General features: G+C 39.0%; 1 protein-coding gene across 4 annotated transcripts in view; it reads right to left on the reverse strand.

Annotated features, from left to right (window-relative positions):
- LOC129769605 (gamma-aminobutyric acid receptor alpha-like) overlaps nucleotides 1-19,182 on the reverse strand; it is a 152,686-nt gene that overhangs the window by 38,829 nt on the left and 94,675 nt on the right. For all 4 annotated transcript variants that reach the window (XM_055771982.1, XM_055771979.1, XM_055771980.1 and 1 more), the window contains exon 4: nucleotides 9,262-9,329. In XM_055771982.1, coding sequence (XP_055627957.1) covers nucleotides 9,262-9,329 — 68 coding nt within the window. The remainder of the gene's footprint in view (nucleotides 1-9,261; nucleotides 9,330-19,182) is intronic.

Genomic DNA, 19,182 nt, shown 5'->3' on the forward strand with positions numbered 1-19,182 from the left:
AAATTATACTATAAAAATGTTGAAAAACCGGCAAATGTTTTTCGAGCATTACGGACGGATTTTGGTCGTCATGGACGGCCTACAGAGCACACAATCGCTAATGTAGTGCGTAAATTCGAATAAACTGGATCCGTAGCGGATATTGTGAAACCTGTGCATCATCGTAATGTGCGTTCGGCCGAAAATATTGCTGCTGTTACTGCCAGTGTGGAGGATGACCCGAATGTTTCGATTCCCTAGCGTGCTCAGCAATTGGGTTTGTCAAACACATCATTGTGGCGAATTTTGCATTTGGACTTGCACCTACATCCATATAAAGTCCAACTGGTACAAAAATTAGAGCGTGGTGACCATGGAATGCTTCGGGCATACGTCGATTGAGTGAACGAACAACAGCAGCAAAATGATGAATTTTCGCATCAAATTTTCTTCAGCGAAGAGGCACTTTTCGAGCTCGGTGGCTATGTGAACACCCAAAATTTCCGTATATGGGGCTCAGAAAATCCACACGTGATTGTTGGGAGGTCATTGCATCCGCCAAAAGTCACTGTTTGGTGCGCATTATGGTCTGGTGGAGTCATCGGGCCGTATTTCTTTGAAAATGAGGACGGCGAGACGATAACTGTGAATGGTGAGCGCTATGGCCGCATGTTAACCGATTTTTTTTGCCACAAATTGAAGATATGGATACGGATGACATGTGGTTTCAGCAGGACGGCGCCACGTGCCACACAACACGACCGAACATGGCCATATTGCGAACGAAATTTGAGGGACGCATAATTTCGCGTTTCGGTGATGCCAATTGGCCGTCCAGATCATGCGATTTGAGCCCGCTAGACTTTTTTTTTGTGGGGTTATGCGAAAAACCGTGTCTATGCCAACTCTCCGCAAACTCTTGAACATTTGAAAAACACCATTCGTGAAGTTATGGCTGAGATACCGCCCCATATGTGCCGAAAAGTCATCGAAAATTACCTGTTCCGGATCAAGGTGTGCGAGCAAGCCCTAGGTGGACATTTGAATGATGTTGTATTTCACACATAATGGCATAAATCAAACTTTAATTTGAAATAAAAGTTTCATCGAAATTCGAATTCTAAGTGTGTTTTATTTCAATTTACTTTCGGAATTTAAAGTTGGAAAACCCTGTACTTTTTATTGTTAGGCGTGATGCACAAATTACGTAACGCTAAGATGCATTTTTGGATCCCTCCCTCCTAGGTAACAATAAGTAACGCAAGTCAAACCCCCCTTTCCCTCATGTTACACAAAGTCAAAGTCGATTGATCATAATGTTCTAGATTTTATTAAATAACGAAAATTTCAACATAAAAATCAGACCTCTGCTCAGGTCGGAATCAAAGGATCTTCGAATAAAATATTTAAAACTAGCTGACCCGGCGAACTTCGAACCACCAATAATTGATATTTTCATTCAAATGATTTCGAACACTCAAGCCCCTACATAAATTATTTTTCTGTACGTGATCTATATAAAATCTGTCTTAGTGAGGCGCGATTTGTCTTGTACTCAAAAAATACAAAATGCATCAAAAATCTAGTGCGACTTTTTTATTGCGGTACACCCAGGTGTTTTTTTACGCGTTTTTTTTGCGTGGTTTTTTTACGAGGTTTTTTTACGCGGATTTTCCAATTAAAGCGGTGTTTTTAAGCGGATTTTCCAATTAACGCGGTTTTTATTACGCGGAACCCGCGTAAAAAAAGACCAGTGCAATGTCACATCTCCCCCTCAGCTCCCATTTTTCTTTTATGTTTCCTCAGAGCATATTAGAGTAATTAGTGCTTGTAATGGAGCTTAGCGCTTATGAAAGAAATTGGTTCTGCACCTTATCACGATTCTTACGTGGATTTTAGGTGTTAGGTAACCGGTAGCTCAGCGGGCTGTACAACGGGGCGGGGTTTTTACGGGCAGCGATTCGTGAATGGATTTCCCTGTCTACTTAGCTCTGGACGGTCCAACAGTGGTACTGCACGTGCCTCGGCAGTAGAGTGTACACATCACAAAAGAATCTTCTAGCAACAGCAGATGTCCTCATTCGTAAGGAAAACCTAACTATAGCTACCAGTAGCTAACGAAATTGCAGGAAAAAGCAACGCGTTTTCGGAAGCGAGTAGCAATCAACTTTTTACTTCCGTTCTACGTAAGGATAGTCCCATTTGATATCTATTATTAGGTGGCATGGTTTTTTTTACGCGGATTTTCCAATTAACGCGGTTTTTTTACGCGGATTTTCGAATTAATGCGGTTTTTTACGCGGTTTCTTTTACGAGGTACGTATAAAAAAACGTAAAAAAAACTTGGGTGTATTTAAAAAAAAAGAAGTCATCGGTCATTTAATTTTTTTCTGTCTTTGATAGGTATTTCATCGCTCTACATAGGGACTGTGTCAACTAATTCCCATTTTCATGTTTTGTCCTGTATGTTTTAAGATAGGAGCATATTGGAAGGAGTAAAGAGTTGATTTTATGATCTGCGCAACTGAGTAGACCGCTCATTGAAGTGAAAAAAAATCGAATGTTGATCACGAATGGAATCATTAGGATTTGGGTTATTTTCAAAAAGAAACTTTTTTTATGCGGTCCCTATCCACCGCATAGTAAAAGTTTTTTTTTCAAATTGTGTAGCGATCATTATTTTTAAAGCTACTGGTGAAGCTAGTATGATTTTTTATGCGCTTTTCTTCGTGCGCTCCTTATCCCCCGCATAAAAATAGATTTGCCTGGAATAATAAAAATTACGCAAGTAATAGGGGAAAGTCGGGAAAGACGGACTGGGTAGGAAAGATGGACAACTATGTATGATTGATAAATTACATTTTTATTTTGAATTTGAATGATGTACAAACTTGAAATACAGTGTATCAATACTGTGTACACCAAGCCTCTGTTAAAATTGTAAATAAAAAAAAAAACAAAGACCAGCTTGATGTAAATTTTCGTCTGCAGAAAATAAGGTTCTTATTGTTATTTTATTGAGTATTTTTCGTTACGTGAGTGTTTTATCATCACGCCAGTTTATCGAATCAACGGTGAGCTTCTCATTTTTAATCCAGAAATATCGAAAAAAAACTAATCAAGTCGGTTGAGACGGACTTTTCCCCGAAGGAAAGACAAACATTTTGTTTTGAAAAAAATTATCTCCTACTTATTTTTTAACAGATGCCCACTAACTACGTTTGCAAGGTCAACCAAATATCATAGACGAATTAGCAGGGCGGGTTCATTCCGAATGCTGGAAGCTAATTTAGACGTAAAAAAGACGGGTGGGTAATGTCGGGGACATAACCGGAGTGACGTAGGACTATACAAAGGGGACAGCTTTTGTTAAATATATATTTTAAATATATTGTTTGATTTTCTTCTCCTGAAAAATGGATTAGTTTACTGATTACTCTTTATGAACATGTTGGTGGTTCTGAAAAGAACCTTTGGCGTTGTGTTTTTGCGTTTTTTTCTGAAACCTTTGTACTTATCAACGCCGGGCAACTTTTGGCGTATGCACATATCGTACAATCAAAATGATGGCTGTGATAGGGAATGCATAGGTGGTCATCAGCGCGCGTTTTGTACTCTAGCGGTACACACTCACAGGATAGAGACAAATCGGCATACTCAGCCAAAGGGGCGAGTTCAACGAGACGAACGAATGAGCGTTAAAAGGGAGCGATGACAAAAAAATACATTCATTACGATTTGTTCGCTCGTTGGATTCACATGCAGGCTAAAAAGGGTCCTTTTCAGGGTCACAAAATTATCTTCAATCTAAAGAGTTTATTGTTTTGTTATCACTCGATATCCCCATCTTGTTCGGCTAAACCTTTCTGTTTAGCGATTGCGTTTGCCACTCGCCACAGCTTTCACAGTTGGAAAATTTCTTCCCATCCAGCTTTGTGACATGTTGTACAGTAAATTACATTCAATGCGACGTGCCGAAGCGCCACTCAGTGGCACATTGGAGGCGATTTTAACCTGGAATTGAACATTTGCGATGACAGTGGTACAGTGTCGACTTTCAATGTGGGGTCATAATTTGGATCTCTATGTTTACAAAAATGTTCAACTAAATAAGTCGCATTACATGTCCGTCCAATTAGCTAAATGTCGAACTAATTGTAAATTACTGTACTTTCAATCTGGAAACAATTCAAGAATAGGTGAAAATTGAATAATCAGGAAAGTCCCCAACTATCAATAAGCTCAGAACAACTGCCAAATTCACATTCTCATCATATCCTGGCAAACAAATTATGAAAAAATCAATTTGTGTTTTATTATTATTTTGGATATTGTTTTAGAAAGCATTGAACTGTATTTCCTAAACTCTTTTTTGAAAGGTTTAATGGCCCTGAAAAGCGCCTTGTTTTATGGAATGGTTCCAATTTAGAAAACTTAGTACTCGTGGTTTTGAAAAAAACCATTTCGAACGTCCTCGATGCCGCCTTGTTCTGGATTTGCCACCAAAGCAGTTTGTATAAAGAACAAACTTTTTTCTTCTGCTACCTGATGCCGTCTTGTGATTGCGTTTGCCATTCGCCACTCGCTGCAACTGCCTGTTGTCTTGATGTCCACCGAACTGAATGTGCTCTGTTCCGAATGCGGGGTTTCTTATCGTCGCGAGCAGCTTTGCCAGCTAACTCGATCACTTCGGCGGCCGAAACTATATAACGCCGGCTAGGTGGACTGGTGCACTGGTACTAACGCGCTCGGCCTAGCTACCCTTGCGGGGAACTCCAGATCAACACGGTTCGAGCGGGATTTTGCCTTTCCCTTCACTTTTCCTCCTTTACCATGTCCAGACATGGCTGCTTGGGTTGGTTTGTTGATGTGTTGTGATGCGAACCGATGTGGTGTACGGTTTGGATGAGAATGATCGTTACGGAAGGAAGGAAGGTCTTGAATTATAGAGGCTTTAAACTTTTGCAGTTCATTCGTCTCTAGCCTTGAGGAAGGCCCTTTGAAAACTCTACTCTACTCTACTCCAGCGCTACCACCTCCGCCCTCTTGCCATGAGAAAGGCACTCGATCCCTCGCCGTCCAGCCCGTCCAGCAACGATGTTGTCCAGTCGGTGTCCACACAAAGAATGATCGTTACGGCAGCGGAGCGGGGATTTTTAAGCTGACTGGCTGGCTCGAGAATTACGCATGTGTGAGACTGCGACCAATGTTTCGTTCATTTTTTTTTCTTTTTCCTTTCCAATCGTGCTTCATTGTATTTCGCTGCTGCTCTGGTTGCCCGTTTTGGTCGGTACGATTTGAGGAGCACAAAATGGACCAATCAAAAATGGGCACATAGTGCATTTGGATAATGCTTGATATTTCACAATTATTCAATTATTTATCTCAAGAAAAATGAAATGTTATTCGTTATGATAGATGCGTAGATATATTTCCTATCAATTGATGCAAAAACCTTTGCGATCTATTGAGAGATGCTCGAGTTATAAGCGTTCCAAATCTTGCATTTTTTCCTACTTGTTCAGTGCCTAGATTTCCATTTCACCCCCTATATCTTCCGGTTAGACGTAGTCCTACGTCAAAAGTGAGAAAAATGACGAGTCCTTCTAGGTGATTTTAGTCAAGCCTTTTTGTTCAATCATTTTCAAGGACCTCCAAAACTTATCGAGAACATAAACTTGAATTTTCAGTTAGTGCCCGTCTCTCCTGATTCATTCTTATTTCTTCAAAGATCCCGGACACATTCATTTTGCAAAAATTTGCACTTTTGTAGAAGTTATTAAAATTTGTTGCTTGAGCGTTTCATCTGAAAGACCCTGTAGACTATCTATTTATGGTGAGATAGCTATTTATGTTTACAAAAATCAACGTTTACTTGAGGGGTCCGTCTTTACCATCCTTCCCCTACTACGTTGAGATGGCGAAATTATTTAGGAATGTTAGAGCTAAGAAAAGAGAATTGGAATTGTTGAAAAGGTGATTTTATTAGTGTTTTGAAAAATATATAATATAAACAGCGGCCCTCTCCGATTTTGATGGAGCTTGGTACACATGATGGAAGCTACCTAAAATGATAGTTTACATTATCATATGACCAGAATAAATTACGACAGATTTCTAATAATAATCTTTCAAAAAAACGAAACCCAAAATCTAGATGTCTGATTAAAATATGATGTTTGAAAAAGCTGTTGGAAAATAAATGAACCAGTTAGGAAAAATAACATTTAAAATGAACTGTAAAAAAATCTTACACAAAAATTAAATTTAATATTGAAAACCTATATATTTCAAACACAAAAAACAAGGAAAATATAATCATTGGCTAAGAATTCTAAACCGGAATCCGGTACCATTCATTCCGCAAACCTGGAACTACATCAGCAGCGAGAGCTATGAGGTCCAATAAACCAATAGTGAACAGCTTGTGTTTGCAGTCGAAATTTTATCATTCAAAATCTTTGCAATCCAATTACGTATAATTTGCAACTACTCCCCATCTTCCCACTTAAAGGTGTCGATTTTACCCCGACAGGGTGTCGATTTTACCCGCACTCCCATTTATTTTATCAAAAAACAACAGTTTTTGTATTTTATCAAAATTCAAGTTAAACTCAAAAAGTTAACAAATGACACTGTAGAATGGTTCAGTGGAGTTCAAGTGTGGTTCTGTAACGATTTGAAGTTGGAAATATGTGGAAATCTTTAGGGTGTTGGTTTTGTTCTGATTTCCTCTACGTGGCGAATGTCAATAAAGTGAGTGGGTTCACTCGCTTGTATATTCGAACGACGTTCTTTTGAAGCGAACGTTCTTTTGAAGCTTCTGTTGACATAGTTACTGTCTTTAGAATGTGGAACATGCTATGTGAACTAATCAAAAAATATCATAAGAATTTTTACGTAGGATTAACAGTTCGGCTAAAAAGTTTATAAGGTAACACAGTAAAACATTTTTTTTTGCAAAATTCAATTTTATTATTCAACATGAGCTTTAGTTTTCTTAAGTGGTCTTTTTCAAGGCTCAAAGCCTTGAAAAAGACCACTTGAAGATGTTTAAAGTATCTATAGTTCAAGTCTCCCTCTTTTTCTCTCTCTCTCTCTCTCTCCTGCTAATTGAGTTTTGTTCTAGACATTGAAGACAACAGTTCAAGCTGAGAGTTGATTAGAATTCGGTATTCTGTGCAATACCTTATATGCATTTGTTGAACAGAATAAGAGACTTCGTTATGAAATGTGTTTGTTGCTTCGTTTTGCATCGACGACTTTTTGTCGATGAAAATCGTTGTCCAGATTATTTCTCGGGGACAGAAAGAAGTCGTTTAGTGCTCAATCGGGAATGTACGGGTGTGATATATTAGTTCTATTTTTTAAATGTTAAAATAGCCTGTTTTAGACAGGGCCGTGATAGCTTCGATGGAAAGCGATTCTAATCAAATTTCGAACAACGGTTTGTCACCGTTACTTAAAAATTTACATGTAAACAATATTCCGAACTGTGACCCTCAAGATCTCCGTCATACGAGACATAAAACACTTCCAAATCAAACCAGATCAACTCCTGCGCCCGTACGAGACGTGAGAATCCATTGACGAAGACAATCAAAATTGAACTGCGATAGGTAACCCGCCCCGGGTATTTCATCTCCGGTCCAAACGGTTTGCAATATTTATTCATATATGCATAGGGGGAAAAGGCGAACGAAAAAATATGAAAGTGAAATGAACCATGCACTAAGTTGAAGATGAGTGGCGCTGCTAAACGTTTTCGGGCGTTTTGTTTTTTATCACTCAGCAACATGTTCGGTAAAAATCTCACTTCCTTCCTCCCTCTCCTCACCGTTTTTGTTTGGTTAGTCAGAGACACTTTCATCCTGTCCCATCGACATCTCCTCATCTGGCGAAGAAGCTACAAAATACTCCCAGCGTGACGACGGAAGACGCCTGCTTACACTGCAAAACGTTACCTCAGAGTTCTCTAGAACAAAAGACGCGTGTAGTTGATGCGGGGGAGAGAGCACGAGGAAAAAATGTGGTGAGAATGCGAAAAATTTCCTCTTGTGCCAGAACAACCTCCGTCAGGGCGACGACAGTGCTTGTGGCATGTTGGCGAAAACCGAGACGCGATTGCGGTTGGATCCGATTTTTACTCGTCAGCGCACACCAAGCGCGAGACAGGAAATAATCAACGGTTGTTTGAAGGTTGCTTCGGGAAGGGAATCCTTTATGGGTGCGATGAAAAGTGGAAACAGTTTAAGGGACCAGGAGGTGACAGACAGGTGTTTACTAACTTTAAGCACGGTGACAATTGAAAGTGGGGATCAATGAGATGAAGACTTGAAATGGGTTGAATGTTGGGGATTGTGTTTCATAAGTAGTTCAACTGTATACACAAGTTGTTGAGAAATTCGATCTGCGTGCTGGTGTTTGCTTCCAAGAAAAGCAGAACCACTTTGAAGAGCAACATTGATACAAAATACAGAGACACTCCCCCATCTTTTATCTCCATGGCCAATAACGAAGTTTTGATAAGTTCATTACATCAGCGAATTACGTTGTTTAATTCCAACGTGAAATCAGTATTTACCACAACCTGCTAACCGCCGGTAATGTTCACAATCGAGGGTGCTCAACCGCAACCGAAAAACTTCCCGATAAGTATTTCAAACTCGTTCGTGCGTACGGAGAGGCTCGCTGCCGAAAGATGGATTCTCGGGACACCCAAATCGCCCAAGATGACGGAGATGGAGAAATGAAAAGAAACACAATAATAAAGTTAGTCCACCAGCACGCGTCGAGTTTAGTACCGCTTCATCAATGATGCTCCACAACAAACCCGCAATCGTTTTTCGGTAACAGATACCACAGTGGAAAAGGTTGGTTGCCGTGGGGATGTGATGGAATCTCGTTCCTTTAATGTGGTTTCCCTCTGATATTCCGATTGTCGACGGTGAGAAGTGGTATCAATCGACATGCTCGAGAGTATGCCAATAAACACAACAGAACTAATACCCACTGCGAACGGGAGGTGAAATTTTGACGAAGGAAAACTTTTCCCCCTCCCCTCCAGGCCTTAACAATAAGGGTGGCTGGGATTGTTATGCCCGATTTACTTTCTCGCTTCGATTCGGCCCCAGTGAGGACCGCCACCACTACAATAGGCTTATTGATGGTCTCAACTGTGCTCACAACATTCTTTTCGTGGAATCGTATATTAACTTGTTGACAAGTGTGTTTTCTTTTTCTCCTGGAAAGGTAGTAGGAAATGATTGAGGTGAAACTTACCATATCCACCTCCGAGATCGGTCCCATGCTTCGCACCATGATGTCGACTTCAATCACAGCCGGTGGCCCTGTTTGCAATGGGGAAGAGGAAATACGTTAGATAAAAGGTGAACTTTTTTGACGTAGGACTACGTCTAACCGGAAGATATAGGGGGTGAAATGAAAATCTAGGCACTGAACAAGTAGGAAAAAATGCAAGATTTGGAACGCTTATAACTCGAGCATTTCTCAATAGATCGCAAAGGTTTTTGCATCAATTGATAGGAAATATATCTACACATCTATCATAACGAATAACATTTCATTTTTCTTGAGATACATAATTGAATAATTGTGAAATATCAAGCATTGTCCAAATGCACTATGTGCCCATTTTTGATTGGTCCATTTTGTGCTCCTCAAATCGTACCGACCAAAACGGTCAACCAGAGCAGCAGCGAAATACAATGAAGCACGATTGGAAAGGAAAAAGAAAAAATATGAACGAAACATTGGTCGCAGTCTCTCACACATGCGTAATTCTCGAGCCAGCCAGTCAGCTTAAAAATCCCCGCTCCGCTGCCGTAACGATCATTCTCATCCAAACCGTACACCACATCGTTTCGCATCACATCACATCAACAAACCAACACTAGCAACCATGGTTGGATATGGCAAAGGAGGAAAAGTGAAGGGAAAGGCAAAATCCCGCTCGAACCGTGTTAGTCTGGAGTTCCCCGCAAGGGTAGCTAGGCCGAGCGCGTTAGTACCAGTGCACCAGTCCACCTAGCCGGCGTTATATAGTTTCGGCCGCCGAAGTGGAAAAGCTGCTCGCGACTATAAGAAAACCCGCATTCAGAACAGACCACATTCGGTTCGGTGGACAACAAGACAACAACAGGCAGTTGCAGCGAGTGGCAAACGCAATCGCAAAACGACAGCAGGTAGCGGAAGAAAAAAGTTTGTTCTTTATACAATCTGCTTTGGTGGCAAAACCAGAACAAGGCGACATCGGGGGCGTTCGAAATGTTTTTTTTTAAAAACCACGAGTACTAAGTTTTCTAAATTGGAACCATTCCATAAAACACGGCGCTTATCAGAGCCATTAAACCTTTCAAAAAAGAGTTTACGAAATACAGTTTAATGCATTCTAAAATAATATCCAAAATTATAATAAAACACAAATTGATTTTTTCATAATTTGTTTGCCAGGATCTGATGAGTATGTGAATTTGGCAGTTGTTCTGAGCTTATTGATAGTTGGGGACTTTCCTGATTATTCAATTTTCACCAATTCTCAAATTGTTTCCAGATAGAAAGTACAGTAATTTACAATTAGTTCGACATTTAGCTAATTGAACGGACATGTAATGCGACATTTTTGTAAACATAGAGTTCGGGGTCCAAATTATGGTTAAAACACAGGTTAAAATCGCCTCCAATGCGACACTGAGTGTTTCGGCACGTCGCATAAAATGTAATTTATTGAACAACATGACACAAGCTGGATGGGAAGAAATTTTCCAACTGTGAAAGCTGTGGCGAGTGGCAAACGCAATAGCTAAACAGGAAGGTTTAACCGAACAAGATGGGGATATCGAGTACACAACACCAAAGGTTTTTTTCAGAACCATCAACATGTTCATAAAGAGTACTAATCCATTTTTCAGGTAGATAAGTAGGTATTCACGTAGGAGAAGAAAATAAAACAATATATAAAAAATATATATTTAACAAAAGCTGTCCCCTTTGTATAGTCCTACGTCACTCCGGTTATGTCCCCGACATTACCCACCCGTCTTTTTTTTCTTCTAATTTTAGAAAGCTTTTGGCCTTTAAATGTATAAAAGGTATTAAGTTAATAAGGGTTTCTACGCATGTATTTCTTGTGATTTGAGAGTAGCCATAAGTCAGAGTCAGGGTTTTTCATTCTTGAGAATAAGATTTTAAAATTATTTTTTTTGCTTGCTCCATTCCCTTTTAATCAGAAGTACAAAATGCTATTCGTACTCTCAGAATGTACGATAATGTACGATTTGTTAATATCGTTATCATGAGTTTACAATGTGCATAATGAGCTTACAAAATTACGAACCGCTCATTCTTTGAGTACGCACTTCTGAGTTCGTACTTCTGGTAAAATTGACGATGATGTGCTTCTCTAATTTACTCCAAACTTTGATCGATCGGCTAATAAAAACCGCTAAACGTACCAATATTACCACGCGCACACACTATCTTGAAACCCAAAAATTTCAGTAAAAGTTTTACTCGCGCTGACAAATGAGATCCCTAGGGACTCTGTTCAATCTTTCCTAGTTAATCGACGGTCATCCAAAAACGATTTCCTGGATTTGTGCTACAATTGTTGTTGTAATGACTTTAGTGACCTCGATTATATTCAGCAACCCAAATTTTTACTGTTTTATTTGGAAGTGAACAATCCTCATTACGCTTTTGATAATAGCTCATGATTCAATTTCAGAATTGTACGATTTTCCCTTTTTCCCATTGTAAAAATACCGTGCAACTCCAACTTTGAACAGCTGTTGATATGTTGAATGGGTTGACCGATCTACATGATACTCCCAAAATAATTATGCCTGCTGATAAAATGACGGAAAATGTACCGAGTGCCCAGCTCACTTAATCGCCAAGCTGACGATGTCTGTGTTGCCTGAACTGGGCATGCCACACATCTTCTCTTTTCGCCAAAAAAAAAGAATTGAAAAAATAGTCACAGGAGGGTTGTGTCCGAGGCACGACCGCATAGTTTACGTAGGATTCCGTTAGGCTATCTGTTGATTTTGGATATGTTTGAAGAATTACATCGTTAAACTCTTTGATAATGATTTGGTGGCCTAATTATATTTTGTATTTTTTTGTATTGCTTGTTCACTCCACCAGCGTTTACCAAGTGATGATGACAGAAGGATGGTAAACAGTCGTTGGATGGTGCGTATCAGATGAAAGTTACCGAAGAGGAATGAGATATGATGAAAATCCTCCTCTATGATCCTAGACGAGATGCCTCCTGTGCTATGTATGGAAGAAATAAAGAAAAAAAAACTCACCAATGTAATATAAGATAATTACCAATACCAAACACAATTATCAATTTTTCTCATCAGGAAAACATGTTACTTTAATATAGAAAAACCATAATTGAAATGGAAAAGGTAATCCTTTTATAATTTTTATTTTATGTGTGTTATGTGTGTTAAATCAAATCAATGCGAATGTTAATTGGACTAACAACATCTAATACTACATGTAGAGCAAATGGGAAATCACTTTTTCTAATATTTCTTCACTTTTCCAACAAAACAGACAATTTAAACCAAACGACCTGTTCTCGAGCGGGAACACACCTTGTTTTTTATTTATGAGAATTGCAATAAATGGTTTCATATATCAATTCATTTTTAACACAACTACTACCATATACAATTTTACACTTACACTTGTGCTCAATTTTACATAAAACATATGAACTTTCACGAAGCAACCAACATCAAAGTTCCAAATTTAAATTTGATTTGCTAGATTGAATCGCATCACTCACCTTACTTGCAATATAAAAATGCCTCCGACTTACATATGTTTGCAATGCCGATTTCCCCCGGGCGCCTTGGTTTAGATGTCTCTGTTAGGGAACACTTTACGGTGGGAACAAAAGATCCCCCTTCTTCTTCTTCTTCTTCTTCTTATATGGCACTAACGTTCCTAGAGGAACTCCGCCGTCTCAACGTAGTATTACTTGCGTCATTTTCATTAGTACTTAGTTGAGATTTCTATGCCAAATAACACGCCTTGAATGCATTCTGAGTGGCAAGCTCTAGAATACGCGTGACCACAGTGCAAGTCAGAGGAAATTTCTTTGAAGAAAAATTTCCCCGACAAGAACGGGAATCGAACCCGAACCCCCGGCATGTTAGGTTTGACGCTAACCACTCGGCCACGGGAGCACAAAAGCTACCCCTACTTTCATGTATTTGCAATGTCGATTTCCCCCAGGCAGCTTGGTTTGATGTCTTTGTTAGGGAACACTTTTCGGTTAGAACAAAAGTTCCCCCTACTTTCATGTATTTGCAATGCCAAATTCCCCCAGGCAGCTTGGTTTTGATGTCTCTGTTAGGGAACACATTTCGGTAGGAACAAAAGCTTCCCATACTTTTATGTATTTGCAATGCTGATTTCCCCCAGGCAGCTTGGTTTTTATGTCTATGTTAGGGAACCCATTTCGGTGGAAGCAAAAGCTCCCCCTACTTCAACGTATTTGCAATGCCGATTTCCCCCCGGCAGCTAGGTTTTGATGTCTCTATTAGGGACCCGTCGCATCATCTTGTGATAGGGGTTGATATTTTTCAATTGTTCGATAGCTAGTTTCATGACATGTGTTTTTTCTTCAATATAAAAAATTGTTATAGAGTGCCGAAATCGATTGACGCAAAAATTTAATCAATCCATCATGAAATGACTTAGCAATAATCGTTTGAAATTGGACAATTTTCACGATGTGCTCGATTTTCGATTTTCAATTTGGACCCCAATATGTTCCCGAAAGACGTAATCCTACGTCAAAAAAAAAAAACGGAAAGAACACATGCATGTGAATTTTGTTCCAGTGTATTTTCCTTTACAGAAAACATTTGAACCACCTTTGGGATGTATGAGCTTATTTATGACGTTTAAATAACAAAATATTGAGTCAAGTTCTGTTCTCCATACGGTCGTTCCGAGCTGTACTTGTTCTACGCTTTCGGCCTGATCCGCAAATAATTTTACTTCCATTTTTACATAGCACGGTCGTCCCGATCCGCGCTCATATCATTACATTTTTTTCATGCGGTCGTCCCGAGCCGTACTTGTTCTGTGCGGTCGTCCCAATACGCTAATAATTTTACTTCTATTTTTATAGAGCACGGTCGTCTCGATCCGCATTTTCTTTTGTACTCATACGGTCGTCCCGAGTCATAGCAAGTCATAGCCGGCATCATGATGTATGTTAACGACAAACTTAAGTATAGTGTCATGAATTTTTCTTCATATCCACCAAGAACGCCATGTTCCGAATATATTGCGATTGAAATTCTACCTCACCATGGAAAGATATTTTTAGCTACTTTTTACAATCCACCTGAAGTTGATTGTGCAGACATAGTCGATACCTTGTTGTCTCACCATGGGACAACATTCGAAAATATACTCCTAGTAGGCGATTTTAACACGAATATTCTTGATAACAATTCGGCTAAGACATCCGGATTTAAATCCGTTTTATCCATTCACAAAATGTTCAGCTTTGGTTGCGAACCAACATTTTTCCATAGGGATGGTTCATCACAATTAGATCTTATGCTTTCTAATCGTAGAACGCGGTTGCTTCGCTTCAATCAAATATATGTACCTGTACTTCCGAATCATGATTTGATTTTCGCTTCACTTGATTTTGAAATAGTATCCACTTCATCACAAGTCGAATATCGTGATTATTCCTCGAAAAGTTGTGCTGACATTAATCTCTCTTCCAAAGAACTGTAGAAAAGATGAAAAACATTAGGTTTTTGTCAATCAAAATCATCCTGTTCTGTACAATTTGACTCTAATGAGATAAATGAGGGTTTTGCTAGAAATTTTCCTGCAAATTCGATTTCCACTGAGAATAATGTCAATCAAGTTGTAACAAATCGGAATTCACTTCATTTCGATATGATTAATGAAACTGATATCATAATTACTTTATGTCATATAAAATCCAGTGACTCTTGGTCTTGATTTTCTTCAAATTAAATTCTTGAAAGCAATCATTTCGATTGTGGCTAAAATTAAATTTATTTAATTGTATCATAAATACTAATGTTTTTCCCGATGAATGGAAAAAATCTAAAATAATTCCGATAAGAAAAAAGGCAAACATAAATAACATCCAAAATTTGCGCCCTATAAGTATACTTTGTGCGTTGTCCAAGGTATTTGAACGAATTATTGAAAAGCATGCGAGTTATTAAGTTCGATGCGATCTGGATATCGTCCCCATCACAGCACAAAAACCGCAATGCTGAAGGTGTTCGATGATATAGGACTTATTGTGGATAACGGTCGACCTGTTGTCCTATTACTTCTAGAATTCTCAAAAGCTTTTAACACGATTGTCCACGAAATTTTGTGTGAAAAACTGTTGCAAAACTTTGATTTCACGAGCCATGCAACGGCATTGGTGCGATCGTATCTATTAATACATAGTCAGGCCGTTTTTAATAACGGTGTTTATTCTAGATTTGTTCCAATATCCTCTGGAGTACCTCAAGGTTCGATATTAGGACCAATCTTGTTCTCATTGTATATTAACGATCTTCCTGATGTTCTAAAATATTGTAAAATACACATTTTTGCGGACGATGTCCAAATATACTTCGACTGTCTGGATAATACAGCAAAGGCTATTTCAAGAAAAATAAATGAGGACCTTGACAGAATACATGAAGGGTCGTACAGACCTTCTACTGAATGCTAATAAAACCAATGCATTATTCAGAAACAACTCACAATCTAACAATATTCTCAAACCAATGCTGCAGTTGAATAGCTCAGTAATTCAATATGTTGAGCATGGTTCGAGTCTTGGTATAGTTATTCAATCTAATTTTAGCTTTGATAATTATATTTTCAAACAATATGGAAAAGTATATGGTAGCGTTCGTACATTGTATGCAACCACATCTTTCCTCAGCACTGGCACTAAACTTAAGCTTTTCAAAAGCCTTGTATTGCCGCACTTCATTGACTGCGATTTTCTTTTATCTAACTCAACAGTTTCCGCGCAATCTAAACTACAAGTAGCTTTGAACGCTTGTGTTTGATATGTTTTTAGACTGAGTAAATTTGCCAGGGTCTCTCACCTCCAATATCGTCTGATTGGTTGTCCGTTCAGTAAATATACTCCGATGAGATGTTGCCAGTTTTATTCAACCTTGCAAACTTGGACAAAACTCCCAGACACGAAAAATTAGTAACTCTTAGAGGGTTATGCTCAAAAAAATATGCAATTCCACGTTACTTCACTTCCAGGTATGGTAACTCTTTCTTCGTGAGAGGCATTTCACACTGGAATTCATTGCCAAATGAAGTAATTCTTGTAAATTCACAAGCAGTATTTAAGAGGAAATGTATAGAGCACTTTAGTCGTTAAACTCAAGAATTTCTTCAAAGCAACAGTTAATAATTTTATAATCAGTAACACACCATTTGTTCGTAAATCAGTGTAACAATTAAAGAGACAATATTCTCAAGTTACTAATTAAATTTGAATAAAATAAAAAAAAAAATAGGAGCACGGACGGGATCCTGACATAGGACTGAGATTTTGTGTAATAATTGCATTAGAATTGAGCTTTTACATTGTTCAAAATCTGTAGAAGCCCATAAATGGAAGCCCAAAAAAACCGTTTCCTTATGAACTTGTATCCATTGAACGGGTTAGATGACATAACGTGGTAGAATCCGGAACCAAATTCTGTTCAAAAATGTACACAAAAATACCATTAAAGTGCATTCGAGGGAGTGAAGCGGGCTTCTGAGAAAGACATATATGGGGCACATAATATTACGAACGCGAGTACTCAATCTATCATAATCCGATATGCGTGAGTATACCTTTTCGAGCTTCTAAATAAGCAGCCGGTTACATTCATTTTTTTGCGATTTTTACATAACCAAACAACATGCTCGATATTTTGTTATATTATGATAAAGACGTGAATAGATCATACCTCCATTGATTCTGCTAACTTATAAATGCCTGTTTGTCCGAAAAATGGAGAATAACTCGTGATATGCATCGACTCACATTGTGAGTTAACGCCGAATTGCAGGCAAAAAGATTGCTCGTTGCGAGTGGTTTGTGCAATCGAAAAAAAGACGGGTGGGTAATGTCGGGGACATAACCGGAGTGACGTAGGACTATACAAAGGGGACAGCTTTTGTTAAATATATATTTTAAATATATTGTTTTATTTTCTTCTCCTACGTGAATACCTACCTATCTACCTGAAAAATGGATTAGTTTACTGTTTACTCTTTATGAATATGTTGATGGTTCTGAAAAGAACCTTTGGTGTTGTGTTTTTGTTATCACTCGATATTCCCATCTTGTTCGGTTAAACCTTTCTGTTTAGCTATTGCGTTTGCCACTCTCCACAGCTTTCACAGTTGGAAAATTTCTTCCCATCCAGCTTGTGACATGTTGTTCAGTAAATTACATTTAATGCGACGTGCCGGAGAAACACTTTGCCACTCACTGAAACTAATTGTTGCCTTGATGAGCGCCGAACCGAAGCTGCTCTGTTCTTGATGCGGGTTTTCTGATTGTCGTGAGCATATACTGGTGCTCCGGCACCAATCCGTTCGGCCTAGTTACCCTTGCGGAGCAATCAGTGAATGCAACCAACAGGGAACTGGAGACCTGCACGGTTCGAGTGAGACTTTGCCTTTCCCTTAACTTGTCCTCCTTTGTTACGTCCACGATGCCGATGCCGTACAACCATACGGGTTTACGGTTTGAAAGAAAATATGATATTTTTTTGGGGTCCGCGTGTTTTATACTCTAGCGGTACACACTCACAGGATAGAGACCAATCGGCAGACTCAGCCGTTGGGGCGAGTCCAACGAGACGAACGAATGAGCGTTAAAAGGGAGCGATGGCAAAAAAATACATTCATTACGATTTGTTCGCTCGTTGGATTCACATGAAGGCTGAAAAGGGTCCTTTTCAGGATCACAAAATTATCTTCAATCTAAAGAGTTTATTGTTTTGTTATCACTCGATATTCCCATCTTGTTCGGCTAAACCTTCCTGTTTAGCGATTTGTTGCCACTTGCCACAGCTTTCACAGTTGGAAAATTTCTTCCCATCCAGCTTTGTGACATGAAAATTACATTCAATGCGACGTACCGAAGCGCCAATCAGTGTTGCATTGGAGGCGATTTTAACCTGTAATTGAACATTTGCGATGACAGTGGTACAGTGTCGACTTTCAATGTGGGGTCATAATTTGGACCCCGAACTTTATGTTTACAAAAATGTCCAACTAAATAAGTCGCATTACATGCAGAGCTGCAATCCATCACCGTCAATGTCACAAAAAAGCTGACCATAGTCACTCAATTCCTCTCACCGCACGTGAGATCCAAATATTCAGTAGTGATACTCACTCTTTTGTTTCTGACACCTAACCAAATGACGGTTGGTTCCAATGCCTCTCACTACCGATCGCTCTGTTTACAACTTTACGTTACGAGAGCGGTGGTTGTGGCGTATGATGGTAGTAGGAATGTGAGTAATCAGACAGTTCCAATCATTTTTGACAATCGCGACGGTTGTTTAGATCAAGAAGGTGGAGTTAACAGGTGGCTCGCAATTTTCACTATTTAGAAAAGACGTATGAGGAATGGCAAGACGAAAGGTTTGGATTTGTTGATGTTATTACTTACGTTGGTATGGTTACATTTGATTTCGTCGAAGGTATTTGAAGCAGTATAATAAATAAACAATTGTCGTTGAAAATAGTAACCTAGTAACCTTTATGCATATGCTTCCGCCAGCTGGCTCGGCTAATGTGATATGATTTATTCAGGGAATGTTTTGATCGTGGTACCGACATGGTGCATAATTTGCAGCTTTGTTTTTTGTGCTGGTTCATAACGGCAATCAACTGTGCCGACGAAACTGTAGCCAATGTTTAGTGTTGTTTGGATACCATCTATGTAAATAAATTCAAACTTACGGGATACGTCCGAACGGCAATTCTGACATTACGTTTTACCTTCCACTTCACTTTCCTTGGTTTAGATTTGTTTGTTGAAGTAGAAGTTGTTGTTGTTGTTAGAGATGTCTAAATTTTTAGTTTATTCGATTATCGATTAAACGTGGGGCCATTTTT

Source organism: Toxorhynchites rutilus, chromosome 2 (assembly GCF_029784135.1).
Source record: "Toxorhynchites rutilus septentrionalis strain SRP chromosome 2, ASM2978413v1, whole genome shotgun sequence".
Lineage (NCBI taxonomy): Eukaryota > Metazoa > Arthropoda > Insecta > Diptera > Culicidae > Toxorhynchites > Toxorhynchites rutilus.